General features: G+C 36.3%; 1 protein-coding gene across 1 annotated transcript in view; it reads right to left on the bottom strand.

Moving 5' to 3' along the window:
• Nucleotides 1-430: 430 nt before the first annotated feature.
• The window catches only part of Mtcl3 (MTCL family member 3), a 35,833-nt gene continuing 12,539 nt past the window's right edge, over nucleotides 431-23,724 (bottom strand). The window contains exons 4-6 of the mRNA XM_076858272.2: nucleotides 6,056-6,127; nucleotides 1,927-3,102; nucleotides 431-541 (exon numbers count right to left, since the gene is read on the bottom strand). Of these exons, the coding sequence (XP_076714387.2) occupies nucleotides 431-541; nucleotides 1,927-3,102; nucleotides 6,056-6,127 (1,359 nt within the window). The remainder of the gene's footprint in view (nucleotides 542-1,926; nucleotides 3,103-6,055; nucleotides 6,128-23,724) is intronic.

Raw genomic sequence — 23,724 nt, 5'->3', positions numbered from 1 at the left:
AAATCTATTATAAAGTACTTTATAAATCGGCATGATTTTTGGAACAAAATCCAACTTATGAATGTTCAGCTTTGAATTATCATGATAGTCAACTACTAAGAGATTATCTTGTCAATTACCTGTCAATAATTATCTGTACAAATATAAAGAGTACAAATCAAGATGTAAAAGAATGAAGTAAAAACTAAGATGACTGACACCCCCAAAAAAGTCAAATTTACTTTCTTACCTGAAATATTTTGTGTTTGGCCTTCTTGTTGAATTGGGAAGAGGTAAGATGAGCTGTGTCTTTTTACAGAAATAAGCAGTCTTCAGTGTTTTTACAGCATTGGTTACTACAGAAACTAGACTTCTTTTACTTCTTGTCTTGAAGGGTGAACAAAATAAAACAAACTGAAAATACTACAATGAATGGTAAATGATGAAAGATTTACAGTACAAAAAACAGTGTAAAAAGGAAGACAAGTTTAAATATTGTTGTGTAAGACAGCGATGAAAATAATACAAGAATGAGAATAAGTAAAATGATAGGCTGGAACATCTGGGAAGGTAAATGCAAAAACAAAGAGAAGAGTTAATTAATAATAATTTTTAAAACGTCCATTCATATTAACTAATTAAATTATTCATTCAACTTAAAATAAGGAATTCTCCCATAAGCCTATATTTACAAAATCTAAAGTCTATAATTATACACAATGCTTTTTCTCGATTTACTTCTACTTTTTTCTAAGGATATAATGGGAAAAAGATCACATGCTCACAATATTAAAAATCTACAACAAGGAAATTAAAAACCAAGTATTTGATAAAATAAACAGAAAAAAGTAAGCTTTAACTTTTCAAAATTCAACAAATTTCATCATAAAACATTTTTTTTCATGGCAAAGCACAGCAACATGCAAGATAAATAAGCAAAGGGGTTGAAATTAGCTAGCTGCAACTAACAGGCAGTTAATCTCTGTCATGCTTATGTGCGTAAACTAATTTTTAAATATAAAATGTCTTGCGGTCTAAAAAGCCATGCATGCTGTTGTTCTTCCATGGGTTCTCCAGTGGATACAGGACACTGGGCTTGCCATAGGGGACAGCACTACCTTTTTTGTTTCACAAATTCTCTTTTATGTGGTTAACTTTGACAAAATGCATTGGTCTTTCAGTGGCCACCATACCTGGCCAAAGCAGCTCAGTCCAATTCATCCGGTGTGCCTCTACAAATCAGGATGGAGGAAAAATGCTGGTTTTCCCTGTTCTGGAATAGTTGTTACTATTTTTCTGAGTTAGTTTTGCCTTAAAGCTATGGTGTAATACAACCGTATTGGTCCTGGGATTCTCCATTATAGAACTGGCAATGATTGTCTCTAGAAATAATCATGTAACATCAACTTATAGTACAGGGGTGGCATCTATTTGTCCCTTTTGGTAGGTCTCTAGGCCAAGATGGGTCTCCTTACCACTGGTAGTTCTCCATTAATTGTTTTTGTTCAGAAACTTTTTTAAAAAAGTCTTAAACTCAATTTGAATCTTGACTCAAAAACCTGAAATTGACATTTGAAGATTGCTATTGAGGATCTTCTTGTCACACAGTAAAGTAATATTGAAAAATGCTGACCTTCTAAAATAATATATATTAAAAATTCTTGAATCTTTACCCAAAAACTTGAGTAGTGATGGTGTTAAAATTTCCCTTTAAATGAAACAGGGGAAAGAGTTACCAAGTGATTGGGATACAGAAATCTCAGGCCTGAATCAGGAGCACAGTGTGAAAAAAGAAGAGCCCAGTGGGCCATCAAACCCATTAGGCTCTGAGCTAGGACCTCCCTAAGGTGGGGTCTGGTGTTCAGGCCGTGGAGACCACCCACGAGGGACCACAGCTCCAAGGGCCAGCCTTGCCATCGCCATGGCTCGCAATAGGCAGAACTGTACCTGACTCACGGATATGGGCTCCTCGGCGCCACGGTCGTCCGCGGACTTGGGCACCTCCAGGCGGTCGATGAAGGTCTGCAGCTCCTTGCGAAAGGCCTTCATCTGTGCGTTGATGCGATAGAGCAGCTCATGCTCCCGGATGCGGCTGCCGTCGTCCTCCTCATCCATCAGTCCGAACAGGTCCCCGTTGGTCACATAGATGCGCGCCTCGGTGATGATGGTGCTTGTGTCGGCGATGAGCCGGTCGATGGTCTTGCCCAGGCGTTCGGCCTCAGAACGGATGTCCTTCATCTGCTGCCTGTCGGAGAAGCTCTTGGGCCAGGGACCTGGCGCAGGGTAGAAGGAGCGGGTGGGCGTGAGGCAGCGGATGTTCCGCACCTCCTCGGAGTCGCTCTCGCCACCGATGGGCCCTTCCCGCTTGCGGTGCGGTGGCCGCGAGTCATCGTCGCTCTCTTTCTTGCCCGCGTCGCTCTCAGCGTCGCTGTCGCGGGGGCTGCCACGGATGCCCAAGTGCGAGGCCAGGTCATAGCGCTGCATGTTGGACATGAGCACGCGGTTCTCATACTGTAGCTGCATGACCTTGCCGCTGAGCTCGTTGATCTGCAGGCGTGCAGCCTTCAGCTCCTCCTGCAGGGCCTCTGTCTTGGCGCTGTCATGGTGTCGGGCACTGTCGTGGCTTCCAGACTTGTACTTGTACTTATTCAGTTCCGCAGTTATGCGCTTGTTCTGCTCTTCCAAGTCAGCCACGTTCCTCCGCAGCAGCTCCGTTTCGTCCTCCACCAGCTGCAGGTGCTGCCGCAGCTCAGAAAGGGATTCACTCTGTTCCCTCATGAGAGGGTTGGACGACCCATTGAAGTCATCGCCCCTGAGGTCGTCCAGTTCAGCCTTCAGGCCTCTGTTCTCCACCTCCAGTTCAACGATTTTCCTGCCCAGGATGTTGGCCTCTTCCTCCACCAACCTCAGCCTAAGCTTGAGCTCCGCCTCCCTGGTACTAGGAGGACCCCCAGCTTCTCCTTTGGGCAAGGGACTGTCCAGATCTCCATAAAATGATCTGTACTTCTGCAGCTCATGTTCGAATCTGTCCTTCTCTTTATCGATCTTGGCCATTTTCTTTCTCATCAAAGCAGCTTCTTCTTTAACGAACTGCAGCTGGCATTTCAGATCTTCATTGTCGTCCTCATTTAGGGAAAAGAGGGAAAAGAATAAAAGATCATTTTTATGTAAATAAAGAAAACAAGAAAGGACACCTGCAAAAACAATTTTTTTTTTTTTTGTAAATAAGATTTAATGGCACATAGAAGTAGATGCTGTGTGTTTTCTCCAAACCATTTACATTCTTTGTCCAGGGAAAGATTAGGATACTATTATATCCTAGAAACACAAGAAAAGGAATATAAAACAAGACAAAACAAAAAGATGATCATCACTATTTGGAAATAATTATGTTGTAATTGCACACAATTGTTTGGTGGTCATTTAAGAATGTTCTTTTTGTTTATTTTTTATATGGCTGGATTTCCTTAACTGCAATAAATATGAAACCTATTTACTCTAAAGAACATGATTAGTATGCACCTACTCACTGGCATTTATCAGGCAACTACTTTCATTCAGATGCTGGAAAGTTCTTTACAAATAAGACCAATTTTAATACTCAAAATAAATTTCTTAGGTAGGCATTAAGATTCCTGGTTTAAAGATGTCTAGGGAGTTGTTCAAGGTTAAACAGCTAACAAGTGGGAAAGAAGATGAATTTTGAGTTCAGTTGTTTGAAATTAGGGGTCATGATCACTTTGCCTTGCAGAAAACAATCTTTCCACCATCGTGATTTAAAGAATTATTTTAAAGTCAACTTTAGGGAAAAGTCTGACATCCGAAAGGTCCCTCCAAGGAGAATAGTGATGACCATTTACATCATTTTAAAAATAGGATGCACTGCCACCAGTCTGAAATGGATAGAGTTGGTTCTACCTGCTGAAAGGATAATGCACTAGACCCTCTATAAAGTCCTCTCACACATTCTTATGACAACTATCAAAGCCTCTTCATTTAACTAAATTGAATAGTACTAAAGTAGAAATGGAAATCCACTTTTTCTGAGAGTTTTTACAGAAGTGCATTGTTATATATAAAAATGTTTCCCAAGGTTAATTGCCCCAAATTCTTCTAAATATGTACTCTGGGCTGTTTAACTTCTGTGGCTTTGGTTTCCTTATTTTATACATTTTATTTATTTATTTAGTTATTTATTTGCAATGTTGGGGATCAAACCCAAGGTCTGGTGCATGCTAGGCAAGCGCTCTACCACTGAGCCATCCCTCAGTCCTCCTCATTTTAAAGTGGGAATAAAAATGCCTTCCATACCAACCACTCAGAGGCCCCTGTGTTTGAGCTGCATTCTGGTAAAGAACTAGGGGAAGATGAGGAGAAAAACGAGCTGCTTCCAGAGATGCTCAGTAAGTATGGCCCAGAGTCTTTGAGATGGAAGAGATGGTGAACAGGGCACAGGCCTCCCATCGTCCTATCTGCTAATGGGAGTGTAAAGTGCTAGAAGTTGCTGATCTGAAAGCCTGAACACCACATTCCTTCTGTCACTAAATCTCCATGTCTGCCCCTTGTATAGAGGATTCCTAAGCCAGCAAAACACAAGTTAATAAGCGTAAGCACAGTCTGTATTCAGGCTGATTAAAAAACACATATTCCTTGCACTGCACATGCTGCCTCTAGAAAAGAAGCACAAAAGAAAAATAGGATGAGGGGGCAAAATTAAAGAAAGCAGATGTATTGGTTTGTTTACTTTCCTTTATAAAGGGTTTAGGGGAAAGGATGGATGCACAGAAGAGGTGATGAAAGAACATCACCAGGGCATAGAAGAGGAAAAGAGGGTAAGCCACATACAGCTTTGAAAAAAATCCATTTCAAAGGGGAGAGAATCTGTAAGAGACTGCCTTGAGATCAAGGACACATAACCAAGGTTGAGATCACATCAGCAGAGAAACCAATGGGAACTCTGAAGTTCTGAGCTTGGGTATCCTTAAGAAGACAGGAGGGAGCTGGGCATGTGGTGCATACCTGTAATTCCAGAGACTCAAGAGCTGAGGCAGGAGCATCTCAAGTTTGAGGCTAGTCTCAGCAACTTATCGAGACCCTATCTCAAAATGAAAAATAAAAAGGGTTTGGGATGTAGTTCAATGGTTAAGCATCCCCTGGGTTCAATCCCCAGTACTGGCTGGGTGGGGGGAATAGAAAGAGGGAAAAGGTGTGAGAGAGAGGTGGGGGGAGGGAGAGAGGAGAGCAGAGGAAAAGGGAAAATAATATATATGTAATGGTCATTCTTTAAAAAATGGATCAGATCAACTTTCACAATACCACTTTAAAGTTCTCTAATGAGAAAACACGTTGTAATTTTTTTTTAAAAAATACAGACATTAGTGTTATATATCCCAACTTATGTGTTTAAAGTCAATATCTAGCTAAGTGTTTTCAGAACCATAATGTCACTTCTGTCCCAAATATTTCCTATTCTGATTTAGAATCTTCTTCATCATCACTTGCTTACCTTGGAAGCAGAGCTAGTCTTTACTGTGGCTGTGTTTCTAAAGTTCTTAACAAGCCCATAATGAGTACATCTTTTTCATTTGATTTTTATTCCTTTGTTTCCCTTCCTTTTGCTTCTCCTATCATTGGTTTTGAGAATTACTTCCTTCTTAGGTTGTCTAAAGACATCATAAACCTCTCTCTTCCTTCTACCATCCCTTCCTACAGCATTGCATTTTTACTCTCCTGTTACTATAGGAACAGCCATTCCATTGACCTTATTAATTATGAAAGAATGAGATTAGCACCCTGCATACAGTTCTCAAATACAGTAGCACATAAAAGACTAATGATATGTTGCTGTGCGCTTACAATGTAAAAGCAATTGTAATGGTGCTCTTACTGATGTTTTCTGAGCAAATGTACTGAATACTTTATGCCACCTGTGTCCATAGCTACATAACTGATATGCATAATGTGACTATGTTTTGCATAAGTCTATTTTGCCATTATGGCTATTTAAAAATATAGCTTATTATAATATACATTTACAGTTGCTTTATATGCAAGTTGAAATTTTATTTCCACATACCTCTGTGGGAGTCTGTTGAGCCTTTTTTTCAGATTTTGGCAAATCTTTGCTTCCTCTTCTTTTTAAGGATAACTGAAACAAAGCATGAATATGTTTAGTTTGGTAAACTAATTTTAGTTAAACCAAAATCTTAATTCAATTTTTTTAAATGTTCTAACCTCATATGACAAAACCAAGACAAAAAGTTTGATCAATAACTATACAAGGAGAAAAAGTATCCAAACCATGTAGATTAAGATATAGTTTTACTTTAAACCGAGATCAAGAGGGCAGTAGAATGTGCCTGGCAATTATCTGATTAATTTGATAAATACAGGAAGCTTACTATAAAAATGCAGAAAAGAACTCAAGTCAAAATGTAGTTCAATGAGTCAATAAGCTATATAGTTCTAATGAAGGCAAATGCTTGTTAATATTCCACATCACTAAAGAAAATTAAAGGGAGATTAAGTTATTATTTCCAGTGTTAGAATTAGGTTGAAACAAGCTTGTAAAGAAAAATTTTCAATGCATTTAAGTAGGATTTAAAGACTCACATTCTTCTCTCAACATATGTCCATGCAAACAAGCATGAAACATGCACTTGTAATAGGGAGTGATATGGGTGTGGTGAAATAAGAGGGCATGCTCCATCTCAGGAAGTAGTAGGTAGACTGGGAGCAGCTCCAGGATACAGGAATGTGAACTTTTTCAGGAAAAGCTGGGAATCTTCATTTCTATGTAAAAATTTCCCACATTTTACTATCAAGTCCTAATTAAAATTCAAACAAGCACTTTGTAACTCATAGGATACTAACTAGCCCCAAACTGTTTCATGGACCAGCAACAAATAATCTTTGATGCTCAGTTCTGTTTCTCACACCAATACAGCAAATGCTGGTAAATGCCATGCATTAGGCTCCGTGAAGCAGAGACTTTTCCTTAGTGTGGCATCACCTCCATGAGAATAATAATGCTTGCCACTTGGAAGACTAGAAAAATACTTGCTGAACTAATGAGTAAATATCAACGATGAAGTTCTGAAGTTAAAAAGAAGGATGACAGAAGTGGAGACTGACAGTAAAAGCAGGAATGGCTTCTCAGAATGGGAGACTTCTTGAATTTGTAAAGAACTGAAATTATAATTCTTTACATGTCAATGTCTAACCCATGGGAATATTGTTTTGATAAGAGTTCTTTTTTTTTTTTTATGTGTGTGTGTATGACCAAAAGACCAAGAAGAACAAATTTAAAAGAGGAAAGGCTTATTTGGGGGCTCCCAGTGTCAGAGGTCTTAGATAGCTGGCTTCATTTCTTGGGGCCTGAGGAAAGGCAGAACATCATGGCGGAAGAGTGTGACTGAAGAAAGCAGCTGGGAACATGGCACGCAGGAAGCAGAGAGAAACAGACTCCATTGACCAGGGACAATATATATATCCCAAAGGCACAATCCCAATAATCTACTTTCTCCAGCTCCATCCTGCCTGCCTTTGGTTACCACTTAGTTAATCCCTATCAGGGAATCAATTCACTGATTTGGTTAAGGCTCTCAAAACCCAATCATTTCACCTCCAAACCTTCTTGAATTGTCTCACACATGAGCTTTTGGGGGACATCTAATATGGAACCCATAATACATATTAAGGCACAGATGGCAGGGGGAATAAGATATTGTTGCAACTGCTTTTATTCGGAATGCCGTGAAAGGACACAGAGGTAAGCAGTCCATGTGGTTATTCATTCTAGTTCTTTCCAGAAAGAAGTTCTCTATGTTGCTTGTATAATCTTATATAAATGAAAGTTGTAAGGATTAACTTACCATATCTGAAAGTGATTGATGAATCAATTAGCAAAAGCAATCCCAAGAATACTAAGAATATATTGAGCTGAATAGGGAACCTGGAACACTCTAGGCAGTCTACTTATAAGAAACACTAAATTCATCTTACTAAATATTTTTAAGTGCTTTGATATTGAATTCATTTAATTATATGTTTATTTAGTAATTATTAATGCACTTCATAAGGTGCCTATGCCACAACAATAATAAAATGACGTGATCTCAGTTCTCTATGGGGTTTCCAGATTCCTCAATATGGTCTGTTCAGTCTGTAACTAATTACTGATAACATAAAGATGATAATTACTGGCATTGATTGAGCATTAATTCATTTTTTTACATACATTATCTTGACTAATTTTTAAAACACCCTTTAAACTCTCTTTGAAGATGGTTAACCTAAACCTAAGAAAGGTAGATAAATTATCTATCTACAGCAGGGGTTCTAAAAATGTGATCACCAGAAAGCATCATCAATGTCACCTGCAAAGTTGTTGGAAAAGACTTACCCCAGTGATCTATGACTTAAACTCTGTCAGTGATTCTGAGGCCAATGTTCCCACTGTCTAAAGTTACTGCTTGCTAAGTAGCAGAATCAGAACTTTACCCAAGTCCTTCTGATCTCTGGGATCTATTAGATTTCAGGGGAGAAAGGCTTAATCCAGTCTGGGGCTGGAGACAGTTGGGTAATAAGTCATGATTTTCAGAATGAAGTAACAGCTTCATCTCAAATTTGGTAGATAAGTGGTAAGCCAATGAAAGAGAAAAAAGAAAAGGAACACAATACTTTGTGGAAAAAAGAAAAAAGAAGAAGGAGGAGAAAGAGGAGGAGAGAGAAAGAGGAGGAAGAAGATCAGGAAGAAGAGGAGAAGGAGGAGGAGGAGGAAGAAGAGGAGGGGAAAGAAAATCTAGCACACAAAGAAAATTCAGTATAACTGAGACTTGCTGGTGTCAAAGGTCGAATTTTGAGGACATCAAATACAGTTTGGATTTTATCTCATGCAAGTGAATAACTGTTCTAAGGCTAACTAGGAACAGTGATGGGTTTTAAACAAGGACCGCCACAGACTGACATTGTTAAGATGGCCAGAGGTGGTGGTGCACACCTATAACTCCAGCCATTCAAGAGGCTTAGTAGGATTGCAAGCTCAAGGCCAGCCTCAGCAGATTAATAAGACCCTCAGTAACTCAGGGAGACCCTGTCTCAAAATAAAAAGGACTGAGGATGTAGCTCAATGGTAAAGCACTCCTGTTTCAATCTCCAGTACCCAAAACAACAACAACAAACAAAAAACCCAAAAATGCAGGTAGAAGTCCAGAAGATCATGAGAGAAAGGAATGATATTCAAGGGTTATGAGGGAAAGTACGATCAATTTTTGGAAACTTCATCTTTGGTCCTTGTGTTTCATCCACTCCACGGACATGTTGAGTTTCTGGCATAAACATGTACTGGAAGGTCAACCAATGTGACTAAGAAATATCTTACTCTCTGGCTAAAGAGCTAACTGTATGTGATGACTAAAAAGGAGGAGGCACAATTAACTAAGAGCAACAATTGAACAACAAACAAAAGACTGAGAGAATAATGGGAGAAGCAATGATTCCAGATTCAGGAAATCAGAGAAAATTATTCAAGAGGGCTGCTGTTGGAAGGACGTGTAAAATTTCAACAGACACAAAACTGAGTAAATAACAGCAGGAAAGATAAGGAGGAATGAGTGTGACTAAAAGATGCACCAAATTCTGAAGATAAATAATGAAGAAAGAGCCACTGTAGAGATGGAGGTAGAAGAAGATGCTGGAAAGACTGAGGTCAGCTTGTGGGTCTGAGAAATTTAGACTTTATCCTGCAGGCAATGTTAAAATGAGAACTCTGAATTAATAAAGGAGGAATACTGCATTTTTTCCTAAGAGGCATTTTCTACTTTACTTTTATTTAAGTACCATTCAAGTTGGGTGTTAAACTTGAATGAAGCTCTGAAAAGAGGTTTCCCTTGAATAAAGGTACATTGTCTTAAGGTGCCTCAAGGACTGCTAAGGCCTCTCAGTGTCACATTCAAATTTCTAATAAATACTTAATCATCTTTTATTATTCCAATAAGTTTTTATTCACTTTCTTACTTCTATGAAACAAAGTTGTGAGATCTATAAGGTTAGAGAAAGGAAGTCAGTCTGAACAATCCCTTTCCTATAAGGAAAAAGCTGTCATTTCCGCTGTGACCATCCTGCCCCACCTTTATCTTCTACATCTAGTGACCTCTAGGAGGAGAGCATGTGGGAGGCTAGAACAAATTTCAGATTTTCATCCTTCGTGGCAAACCAGCACTTCAATGATTCTCCAGAAAAATGTGTTGAAAACATTTCTTGTCCATTTCTTAATTCTTTGCATTCCCAGCCTCAGATTATCCAAAAGAGAAGGCTGTTCTTTTCAGCAATGAGAAGGCCAGGAATTAGAGAGTTTTGCCAATAATTATGTTTGCACAGCAATTACATAAAATGGATGGTTTATGTTCTAAAAATGTTTTCAGATTGTCTTTCTTTCTCAATTGAAATCTGGTGCACTTACTAATAGGTAGCATTTTTATGTCTTTAGCAATTAAACAGAGAACCAACTAAAATGCTACCAAAAGGTATGTATATATGGACATGTATGACATGTGTAAAAATGCATAAAATCAGAGTGAGCTGTTTGTATGGTGATTAAATCAAGAATAGCTACATTAATATCTAGGACTTAAATATGTACCATGAATTGGCTGAGTACTTTATATATACTACTCATTTAATCTGACAACAGCCTTACGAGTTAGACATCATATTCCAAAGTACACAAAGGACAAAGAAGAAATAACCCAACTAGTAAGTGATTGAACCAGAACCCAGTTTCAGAACTCTAGATCTGACAGCTACATTACATTGTGGTTCCAAGGGGAGAACATTGTAAACTAGCAGACAGGGTTTTATTATTTCTGAGCATATCCTTTTCTATGCTCTCTGGGCATGGACAAAGGTTGGGACACTAATTGACATATTCTGCACATGTGTAATAAGTCTTTGTATTTTCAACATAGGAGCCAGCAGAAGTGACATACAAAATTACTGCTTCTCATAGTCAATCTGTGAATACTTGTGACTTCAATGTCACATTAAGAGGGAGGCCCAGGGATATCTGACTGAAGTTTGGAGGAAAACTCAAAGACAGAGGACTCTGTCTCCACAGGTCCAGGAAGGGCTCTATTCCTTGAAATCTTTTTCCTTTCCTTCAATTACATTCTTAACACTTAACCCAGAGAGACTGGTAGAGACAGGACTGGTGAAGAGGCCTAGAGACCTTGCTCAGGAACACACTATCCGCTCTCATCCTAGAAGAGAGACAGGATTCCAAACTTTATACTAGGTCATGCCTCAGAGGGCCACAGGGGAGTGCAGGTGAGAGGGAGACAGATGCCAGGGTAATTAGGCCATGCCATTCTCTTCCACAAAATCTCCTAGTGGTTTTCCATTTTGCTCTGTTAGAGCTGTGCTTAACTAAGGCAGCAGATATTGATTCCGCAGTGTATTTATTCTAGTAACATTCTATAAAGACTTGATCAGTCTTTTCAAAACATATTCTGGGGCTGGGCACAGTTTCTAAAGCTCCCAGGGTAAGAGAGTGTACTGTGTGGTTGGCTCTGTGAACCACCACCCTGCTCTGCAGTAGACGCCCCCCGCATTTCAAGCAAGCACTTCAACCTCACCGCCCTCACTCTCTTCCTGGCTTTCTTTCCTCTATTTGTCCTGGACATCCTTGCAGTTCCTCAAAGATGTCAAGCACAGTCCAGATTTGGGGCCTGTGAGCTACAGTTACCTTTCCCTGTAACATTCTCCCCTCATGTACTCTCAGGACCACTTGCACCCTTGCTTCAGGGACCTAAAGCTGGAGACTATGTCAGACTACTTCACATAAAACAACACACACCTCCTCCATTTTCTTCCACCGCAAGTTCTCTGTCTCCCTAATCCTGCTGTATTTTTCTCCATAGTTCTTCTCACCATCTGAACTGGGCTTTCCTCCTCACTCTGAAATACAAGCTCCACAAGAACAGGCTCCTGGCACGGATCTCTTTCATAACCTCTGCTCTTGGAGGTATATGTGACACAAAGTGGGTACTCATTCAATATCATCTCCTTCAGCCTTATTTTGTACATAGATTTGTTTTGGAGGCATTGCAAGAAGTTGGCAAATGATTAAAACAAAGAAAAACATAACTGATGTGATTCTGCAATTTGTATTTGAGGTAAAAATGGAAAAGCATAACTCACATGAATCAAATGTATGAAAGATGAAAAAAAGAAAAAAATAAAAAAATTTAAAAAAAATAAAAAAATAAAAAACAAAGAAAAACCCACAAACAAAAAGGTTCACTTTAAAATTTCCATTTAAAGCTGAAAAAGCGTAAATGTCTCATTCAACTGTTTCAACAACAACAACAACAAAAAGTAAAGGACAAAAATGTTTGAACTGAAATGCACTAAAACAGGACATAAAACCTATGTCATCCTACTCTACTATTTTGCTTGATTTTTTTCAATCCATTTTTACCACTGTCACCAATTAAGATTCTGGATCTCAAAATAATTTGTAAAGATGCCTAGTACACGTATTCTTTGATGGCCGTGTTGCCTGAGTGGCCCTACTTATCAGCCCATCTTGTGATTTCTCTTTTGTCACTGGCCCTCCTTTGGCCTTCAAGTGCCTGCACACTTCTGCCTCTGTCTTCATGCCCTCAAGTTCAGGTCCAGGACTCTGCTCTAAGCTGTTCTATGTTCTCTCTTCTTTGCCTTCAGTCATGGCTTAAGAGGAACTTGGGTAGAAGTCAGGTGAGTGGGTTTTTTGATTCTTTCATTTTCCTTTGATGTCCAGCAATGTGATCATTCTGATGTGATAGATTACTTCTTTTCATGTCATGTAACTCACTAAGGGTTTACATAAAATAATCCAGAATTATAGGTATAGAGACATCTAACCTTTGACTCCAATCGGTGTCTATTATCTATTAGTGATGAAGGTTTTCCATAGTAAACTGTTTACAAAAAAGTGGCATTATCTTTTTGCTCCAGATAGGCATCTCTGTTTGTAATAACCCCACAAAAAGGCACAGTGAAGTTCTGTCCCTCTTTAAACGGGGCTGACTTTGTGACTTGCTTTGACTAATCATATGTCATGGGAGAGATGGCATGCTAGCTGTGAGTCAACTTTCATGATCCCTTATACACTACTGGGCTATTTATCTTAGAAAGCTGCTGCCCCAAATATTAGATCTGGAGCCTCTTGCTTGATGAAATGAGTCATGTGGCCCCATTGTTCCCATTGCCTGAGTCCACAGCCAATCAACCTCTATGGGCAGAGCCTCCTAGGTGATTATCAGCTGACCACAAATACATGTACAGACCCAGCTGAGGCCAGAATAATCTAAAAAATGGACCACAAAATTATTATGAGATAAGAAAAAAAATGCTGTTTTAGCCACTAAGTTTTAGGCTAGTTTGTTATACAGCACTAGCTAACTGATACATTTACCATACATATTTCACCACTGGGATTGAAAAAAACACTAGGCTAATGAGCTTTGTACATATTTACAAAAAATATTCCTTTTGCCAACCCTAGGAAAAAAACAAAAAAGTAAACCTTCAGGAGAAAAAAAAAATTGAAAGGGGTAATCAGATATGGGATAAATGAAGATCACTGTATTCTCCTTGTATTTTTTCCCCTGCCTTTGCCAATGTTTTGATTCCAGAAAAAAACTTTTTAATGAAACTGAGCACTAAAAGTTGTTTTAAAAGCTCACCTTTTAGTTCTAAATTGCAGATTCTTCTTTTAATAAAAGCAGGTGTTCAATTAGCACCATAGGTGTGATATGAGTTAAAAGCTAATAAAGTTCATCTAACATTTAAGCTTATTACTGGGCCTGGATCAGCACCTTTTTAAAGTATTTCCTTCTGTTTGAACTTGGCTTTTACTCTTCATTTTCAGGAAAAGGAGGTGTACATCTTCACAGTGCTCCCCTGATCTCAGCTTCTAATTTAAATCTATCAATTCCAACCTCAGCATTAATAAATTTTATCTTTCTGTTTTTATAATTCTCCTATGCAGGGGAAGAAAAATAACTTCAATTTTCACAAAACTCTCTAAGTCAGAATTGAGACATAAAGACAAATACAAAAAGAGCTGTCTCCTGAAAATTCTCAAATGTAATTTAAGGACCACGTTCTCTAAGCTTCTTCTGGTAGTTAAGAAGGACAGGATTTAGAAAAGAATAGAAAAATGACAGTAGGAAAAGAAAGCCATCTCTAATTCATCTACTCCAAGAGTTAACACTGAAAATAAGGAAATTAATTGACATTTTAAACCTGGGATTTGTCCCTAGAAGGTAAGAATAAATGAAAAACCTGTGGATTTTTCATTATCACTGAAGATGGTGATGCCCTTCTGGGCAGAGTCACAAAGAAAAATGTCAGAGATGGAGAGTTATATGTGGCATGCAGGTGTCTATGTCATGAAGATGGAGACCCAAACCTACAACAAACAAATCAGCCTTCTTCCGCCAATGCCTTTGTCCTTTCTCCCATCTCATAAGCCCAACCCCATTCCTATCTTCTGAGCTATGAGACTGCCAAACTTATTTTTTCTTATTTACAGTGAATGCCTAAATAAAAGTAACTTTTAAAAGCTGAATAAACTATTTTTCTGCACTAAAAACTTTGATCTAATGCCAAATTAAAGTTGCCAGAATCAAGCTATTAGTTTAACTTTTATATAATTTTTTAAGTAAAAGTATCCAGTGAATTTTCCTTTCCTTGGCTTCTCCATCATTTTCCCATTGTCCTAAAGTAGATCACTACAGCAGAGGTCAGGCTGACTGCAGTTATATGATTTTGTTATCACTGAGGAACATTAATGAGTGGACTTTTGCAGGTCACCAAAGAAAGAAAACTTTCTAATCTTTTCTGTGTGGGAATCAGGGTTGTTTCCTCCAAACCAAATGGCTTATACATAGTGTCTTTTCTTTTCAAAGGTAATTTTTTAGTGTCAATAATTACTTTAGATGTAATCATTTTTCCAATACTGCTTAAATGTCTTTAGATTGGAACCCAGTCTCTGTGACTAATATAGTGAAATTCAGGTAAACCTTGGAAAGTAAATGTTGAACTTAACTTCAGAGGAGGTAAGAAGTTTTAAGGTTCATAGAATATCCAAAAGAAAAAAAGAAGCAAAGACTTCTCTTGTTAGTGGGACATGGATGCTATAGGACCAGAGAAGGCAGAAATGAAAGGAAATTATAACAGCTGGGGTCTATAAAATTTTTGTGAAAGTATCTGCCTTCAAAGTCAAGTTTGAACCCAATAATTGCCTCCCTCCACTATATGTTTCATACCATATGGTCAACACATTTCCTGGATCCTTGGATAGAATTATGTCTTTACTCTCTAAGCTTCTCTAGGATCTCAAAGCTCAAAGCTGTGAGAGAGTTTTTTTTTTTCTTTTTTTTTTAAACAGGTAACTACTTCATCATTGTAGAAACTTTGTTTGGAACAGAGTATGGGTTGTTACAGAGTCTGACAAAGTACTAATAAAGAACTGATCTCAAAGCAAAACTACATTGCTTTGGAAAGGCAGCAGAATACAACAGACACTAGTATGGCAATATATAAATCAATGGAAGTGTAACTGATGTGATTCTGCAATTTGTATAAGGGATAAAAATAGGAGTTCATAACCCACTTGAATCAAACTGTGAAATATGATATATCAAGAACTATGTAATGTTTTGAACAACCAACAATAAAAAAAAATAAAAATAAATAAAAAATAAAAAAGCAAAGACATTATGGTTAAGGGCTTCTTTGATATTCACATCCTGTATTACACTTGGATGAGTAGGTATGCTACAAAGGCTCAGAGAACTCTGGATCTAATGCTGCAAGATTTCTCAGCCAAGATTTTGTTGTTGTTGTTGTTGTTGTTGTTGTTTATTTATTTGGGCAACTGGTTAATGATGTTTGAAATACTAATAATTAAAAATTATTTTATGCTTCAGATACTCTATCCACAGTAAATAAATGCTTACTAAGCTATAAATGACATCAGCAAATGCAGAGATTTATATTCCCTTCTAATTCGCTCATGTTAATAAATAATGGATTCTAAGAATCATTGCTTTTAAACAATTAAAACACATTTAGAAAATTATTACTGGGAAGTGACTGTAGTTCCTTATGACCTTTCTCTACAATGAGTCAGAGAAAAAAAATCTGTGGCCAGCATTTGTAAGTTGAAAGGATGAGCTGTCTAGTATACATTGTGTCTCAACCAGCTTCTAACTCATTAATACAATAATCTTAACATCATTTTGTGTCAGGTTAAAAATCTGACAAGAAATATGCTTGAAGCTGCCATTACAAAATGACAGAACACTAGGGGATGGTATTATATGAGTGTTTTTAAGTTATCCTTCAAGCAATTACACATTTAAGATATTTAATAATGTAATTGTACAAGTGAGTGTATTTAATAATTCATAAAATGAAACGAAAAGGATTTAGGAGCAAGTTTGAGGAGGCAATTCCTGGAGTAGGCTAAAAAGTAATAGCCCACATTTATGCTTTAAAAAAATTTGGAGTTAGCTGCCAAATTTATATAGATTTATATTCTCTTCTAATTTGCTCTTGTTAATAAACTGGATTCTAAGTATCATTGCTTAGTCAAGTAACTGCTTAATCATTGTAGAAACCAAATTAAAATTTGGCACCTAACTCCAAATTTTAATATGTGACTAAGTTACATTTGAAAAATTCAGATTTTCAATTTCATTTGAAAAATTGAAAGACCAGATAAAGCTGGGTCCAGATTACTGTGTAGCAATTCTGGGCTGAAACATAATAGTGAGACATAGGCTCTCCAATTTGTCCCATTGCTCAACATGGTCAGTTGAACTCATTTATGATTCTACTTGACCCCTGGTGACACTGGAATTGTCAAACTCTGCCCTAGATTGATTGCTAGGGTGACCTAAATAGGACAAGCAAAAGAACCTCCCATTCAATTCCTTACACCCCTACCAGAAGTGTGCTTCCACAAAAGACAGGCAATGCGTTCCTTTCTACAGATGGCCCTAATGGATGAAAGTCTTTGTTTTGATTCCAAACCTATTTAAAGGTAAAAATCAAAGTTATTTAAATAATAAATCTCCTTTATCTTCTACATGCAGTACATTGAAAAAGCAGACATTGAAAAAGAGTGGTCACATCTCAAGTATTTCCTTTTCCAGGCTACATACACCTTCCAGTTCTTTCCAGCATTCCTCATATAACAGATTTCATAACGAGTTGTGATCAATGAAACTTCCTACGCCTTTTTTTTTCTTATAATTAAAATACATTTCTCCTTTTTCCACTTTGTGTTTAAAAAAGTAAAAATCAAATTCTAGGACATCATATTTGTTTATCTTAAATTTCACCTGATTTATTTGAGTTTATCCTCTAGTTTGTTGCTATCATTCTGATTTTTTGTTTTGTCCTTGCCTGTGTTCTTTTTTTAAAACTTCTTTTTAATAAAGGGTATTATGCCTAAATATTCTTATTAGACTAGAACAGGTATTAACTACAGATGTAACTGAAATAACTGGAGAAAAAAACACACAAGGAGAAAACCGAGTTTACTCCTTGTGACAAATTTATGAACACATTATAATAAAGCAGGACAATCACAATCTCTACTGCTTCTCCTTATGTTACAAGTAAGTAAAAATCATGAATAGAGTATACTAATAGAATGTTTTCTCTGCAAATCTGAAGTGGATTGAGAAAATTTTGTCTCCATGGTTTGATTCAATGATAATCAACTAAGCCCAGAGAATCAGCCTTTTTCTCACCTTTAAAGATATTGAAAATAGAAATATAAGTTATTGGTTTCATTAAAAAATTCTGAGTATATTTAAAAGGACAAAGAGCCAAATCAACTCTTTTAAAATCAAGTATCATACTCATGGAATATATTCTTATGTGTATGTTCACATTGAGAGCAAATGTGTAGTGAGGATGTGTACATAAGTATGTTTGTGAGGTTTGGAAAGATTTTCAGCACACCTTATGAATTACTCAATAAATTCTAAAACAAAAGGATAATCAAAATCCTTGCAACTTCTCTCCACATACCAAAATGATAATGTTGATCTGTATTATGCATAATGACACATGTCCATTGAAAATGTTATCATTTGATTTTACTTTATATTAAAGGGCATCTTGATGAGCATTCAAAGTGTACTGTATTTGATCCAATCAGTCAGATCATTTCAAAATTATAATGGAAAAAGCAGGCATCAGTAAATGTCTGATAATTTAATTTGTAGAAAAGTAAGTACCATATTCTAGATTAAATGAATCATTTTGTCTCTTGATTTAATGCTAAAGAATTTACACCCAGGAACATACAACTTTAGACATGAGACAAGTTCCACATATAGTAGTACCTAAATAAATCATAAATAATAAGTCATATACCTGAGGAATATGTACATAAAGACAAGAGCATAAGGCATCACTGGAATAGGAACAATAGGACAATATTCCGTAAGTCTAGGAAAGTTACAGACAATAATCACAGATGAGTCAGATTTGTATCTTAAAGTCTTGAATTTTAAAGAAAATTAACCCTGTTCACATTGTTGCTCAAACTGACAGAATCCTGGGTTAATAAACACGAAGCTATCATTTACTTACTGTTAAGATATCCTGGAAAGCAAAGACAAAAATGAAAATACAGGAATAAAGGAGATTAAAGTTAATTATCTAGTATCTGCCACAATCTGAGAAAATTTTACTTTAACAACAGCATCTGTGAAATTCAAACAAGAAATATAGTTTATTGAATGTATAGCCTTTACTGTCTTAAACAGAAGAATTGGACATGCAGACCATGCCTGTTTATTGAAAGGTTAAACTTAAGTTTGTCACACGACCCAACAATTCTACTCTTTCGCATACACCCAAGACAAATAAACACATAATCCATGAAAAATATTCTTAGAAACATTATTCAGAAGAGTCAAAAATTGGAAACAATCTACATATCCCTCTACTGGTGGATGGGTAGGTAAAAAATGATATTTATACAAGGAAATATTATGAGTCAATAAAAAAGGATGGATAAATGATATAACAAATCAACTTTAAAAATATGCTATGTGAAAGAAGTCAGACATAAGAGACCACATATAATCTGATTTGATTTATGTGAAATATCTAGAAAAGGCAAATCTATGGATATAGAAAGTACATTAGTGCCAGGTATGGTAGCACACACTTGTAATCCCAGTGACTAGGAAGGCTAAGGCAGGACTATCAAGTTTGAGGCCAGCCTCAGCAACTTAGCAAGATCCTGTCTCATAATAAAAAATAAAAAGGTATGGATTTGATCCCCAGTATGGAAAAAAATGTATATTAGTATTTACCTGTTCTGTTACATATTAAGTAAAATATCATATTGATTTTATATTTTCCTAATGATGTTGAACATCTTTCATATTCTTATTGCCCATCTGTGTAACTTATTTTGTCTAGTGTCTAATCAATATTTTTACCATTTTTAGTTGGATTTTTGTCTACATACTTTCTAGTTCTAATTTAGGTTATTCTGGAGGAAATAGCTATTACAACAAAGAGTGATAGTATTGGCTAGAATATGAGTAAACTGGAACCCTCATCCATTGCTGGTGGAAATGTTAAATGGTACAGCTATTCTGGAAACAGCTGGCTGTTGTTTTAAAAAGTTAAACATAAATTTACTGTATGATCCATAAATTTCTCTCTATGTCCACACAAGAATAAAAACACATCCTCACAAAAACGTGAATATGAGTGTTCATAGTAGCATAACCAGAGACTTGGAAAATATGTAATGGTCATCAACTGATGAATGATAAACAAAATGTGGCAGATATATACAACTGAATATTATTAGGAAATAAAAAGAAATATGTTCATATATGTTCCAAAGACAAACCTCAAAAACTTTGGTCTAAGTGAAAGAACCCATATGCCAATAAGGCCAAATATTGTATGATTACAATTATACAAAATGTCCAGGAAATTAAACACTATAGATAGAGAAAACTGGTTAATAGTTGATTGAGGTTAGGGTTGAGACAGAAGGGGACTACAAATAGGCACAAAGAATCATTATGGAGTGATAGAAATGTTCTTAAATTGGGGTAAGGTAATGGTTATACAATTTTGTATACTTACTAAAAGCCATTAAATTGTACACTTAAAACAAATGAAGCTATGTTATGTAAACTATACCTCAATAAAGCTATTTAAAATACATTAGATTGATTTTAAAAATCAACTTAAAGGAAAGAAAACAGCAACAACATTATGTTGATAGTAGTTTAACAATATTTTTATACCTTTGAGGGGCTGGGCTTGTAGTTCAATGGCAGAGCACTTGCCTGGTATGTGTGAAGTACTGGATTTGATCCTTAGCACCACATAAAATAAACAAATAAAATAAAGACATGCTGTCCATCTACAACTACAAACAAACAAACAAACCCCTTTTTAAAAAATATATCTTTGAAAACTGTTTACTATGAAAAACAGAAGACAGCTTTAGAAAATGTCATATTCTTAATGAGTCAACAAAGATGGTCTCTGTGAATTAATAAGGTCATAAGAGGAGATTAAGCTCTGAAAACTGGGGAGCTGCCAGGAATAAGAAAACTCAAAGGACACTAAAATTCAAGGCAAGAATTAAATTTTGCACTCTCTTTACAAAGCAGATGACATGGCAGAATATTGATTCAATAATATTGAGAACCTGAGAAATTGTCCAAGGACACAGAGATAAAGAACAAAACAGTGAAAGAAGGATGAGAAGCCAGTAGTAAGGAGTACAAAGTAGGAAACACCAAGAAGAAAAAAGAAGAGCACATGTGATTATTCAGGCTATAATATAAGAAAGAATTTCTGAGATGAATAAATAAATGTTCATTTTCATATTAAAGGGTTTACATGCTCTGGACATATGATAAACAAAGGCCATCACCTAGACATATCCAGGCAATATTTTGAACATGTTATTGTCCTTTAGCTACTCAGATTTCTTGCCCTTCTCTGCCCATTAGTGCTCCAGGAACCTGAGTTTCATACTCTGCTTTCCCCAGGTTCCCTCCTCACCTGACTCCTGATTGGCTTTGACCAACAAGTGGCACTGGTGAATGATAAAGGATGGAAGGTGAGAGGAGAGATGGGTCAGGGTGTTTCACCTGTTTCTTCATTTTTTCCAATATCACATGTAAAGCTACACTTTGGACAACAATTCCACTTTTCACTGGCCTCTGTAGCAATGTGTCCCTGGAGGCAGTGGTGGTTTCTAAGCGCTGCTGGTCTCTGAATGTCTCAGCACAGCTCTGCTTCATTCCCTTAATCCTGCAGATGCTACTCTGAGTAATCCCCATTCATTTCAACCATGGGGGTGGGGGGTGAATTCTCTTTCCTACTAGAGGATTCTGATACAAAGGTTAAAAATAAATATCCAGAAATATGGAAAGGGAAGATAATTTAACCTACAAAAGAATCAAAGTCAAACATCTTACACCTGTCCACTGCAAAACAAAAGCCAAAGTTAATAGAACAGAATATATAATGCAAGAGGAAATTTTCTTGACTTAATAATTAATTTCATGATGCCATTCTGTATTAAGTCAACCAAAAGCTATTGTTAAAAGGAAATCAGCTTAGAAAATACAAACTTTTTCTGAAAAAACAGAAACATTAGCTAATTGATTAAAGATTATTTAAACACAGTTCAGAAATGTAGAAGTTGTGGTGTAAAGTCAATTAAGTATTAAAATTGCTTGAATATACAGAATTATTTATGACTATATGTACATGAAAGTTGCTTTAAACTGAAATGATTACTATAACAATGAATAACTTAATACAATCTTAGTCTATACATTTAATATTAAATTGATAAAGACCAGGCTAAAGTTTAAGGGGTTGGACTAAAGGAAGAATTTTTAATCCCTTCTTTCATTTTTGATTTTAGTAATTAGGAAAACTGAAAAACATATATGTATTCCCCCAAAAAAATTTTTCTCAAAGTTAACAAGAGTATGATTTAAAACAAGATAACTACATTCAGAATCATTTCAGAACATAATTATTCTAATTTAAGTTTAGTTATATCTCTAAATAAATGAGTCCAATAGTTATATTTTATCCTTGTAAGACGATACTTTCCATATACCAAATCCTACTAAGCATACACAGATGATTAACTTGTTAAAATTCTTTCATGTGCAAGGAGACAGAGGCTGTAACTACATACCAGCATAACAGTTGCTCATTATGTACCTGAACACAATAAAGAACTGGCTTATCTAATTATTTCTACTATTATTCAAGGTTCTTGGCTAATGAAATGGTAAGAAACTGCTACCTTGTGAAGGGAGGAAAAAATAACATAGTTAATTTTATTAAGCACTTTTGCCTATGATTAATTGGCTGGACAAATTGGAAATAACTCAGCTAGGCAGAAGATGAACACAGAATACTTTGAATTTTTAATTCTAAGCACTTCTAAGTTGAATCATACTGAATATGAATGGCCCTATTAAGTGAAATAAGTAAGTGTAAAATGGAAAATGTCAGAAGAGAAGCTAAATGACATCTTCAAATGTCATCCGCAAATGGCATTTACCATCTGGATAAAGATCAGTTTAACTGACCTTGAAATGTAAAAACATAATTAGAACAGAAATAGCAGATAAATAATTATTTTCCATTAAAATTCATTGAGTCTAAAATCATGAAGGTGTAACTGAATTTTCAACTTGGAAAATACTTCCCAACATGCAGTGAAACTGCCTGCTGTATTTGCTCAAAAGTAAAGCAAGAGACTGGGGTTGTTGCTCAATGGTAGAGCACTTGCCTCACACATGTGAGGCCCTGGGTTCGATCCTCAGCACCACATATAAATAAACAAATAAAATAAAGGTATTGCATCCATATACTACTAAAAATATATCTTTTTTAAAAAGTAAAGCAAGTATTAGAAAAACAAAGAAACCAAGTAAATTCTAATTTAGGGGAATTAATGATATGCTTCTTTGACAGCAAGTTTATCTTCTTAAAAACCTCTTTATTTTGCCTTAGTATTTATTGGTAGTTTTTCATATATAATAGTATATATGTGAATTAAATAGAAATATGGTTCTTAAGTTCAGGAGAGCATAGGATTTAGTTGTGGAATTAATAAAAATTAAAAAGCTACCTAAAGGATCTTGAACTTTAATACTTTTGATCAAAAAGAGACCTCTTCTCTCTTCTGAGGTGTTTCTCTTTAGACAGAAGATTCACAGGGCAGCAAGGAAGGAGACAGACAAATGGGGACAATCAGGTTATAAGCTCAGTTGTTGAATACAGTGGCAGACAGTGCAGCTGGATTGTCTGCCTGTCTCCCCCCAAACATCTGTAAACATGAGCTAAGGGATGGTGAAGTGGCAAGGACTTCAGGACAAGCACAGTGAAGGAGGCACAGGGACAACTGAAAGAAGTTAGAATGGCTTTACGTGAAGCAAGTATAAAGGGGTGCTTTAGAGAGCTATAGATTTTAATAAGAAAATAGAAGACAAAAATGTTTCAAAGGCCTGTATAAAGTCACTGGAGTCCTGGTTGGATGCAATAGTTCTCTCCTACGGACTTAAAAAGTTGTTTCTAGACTTGGGTCTTAATCAGCCAAACTAAGACTGTGTGATAGTACACACAATACCACCTTATATAGTACTTCAATGTTTACAA

Source organism: Callospermophilus lateralis, chromosome 6, assembly GCF_048772815.1.
Source record: "Callospermophilus lateralis isolate mCalLat2 chromosome 6, mCalLat2.hap1, whole genome shotgun sequence".
Taxonomy (NCBI): Eukaryota; Metazoa; Chordata; class Mammalia; order Rodentia; family Sciuridae; genus Callospermophilus; species Callospermophilus lateralis.
The sequence above is the reverse complement of the archived record's forward strand: the minus strand, read 5'-3'. Positions and strand labels throughout refer to the sequence as shown.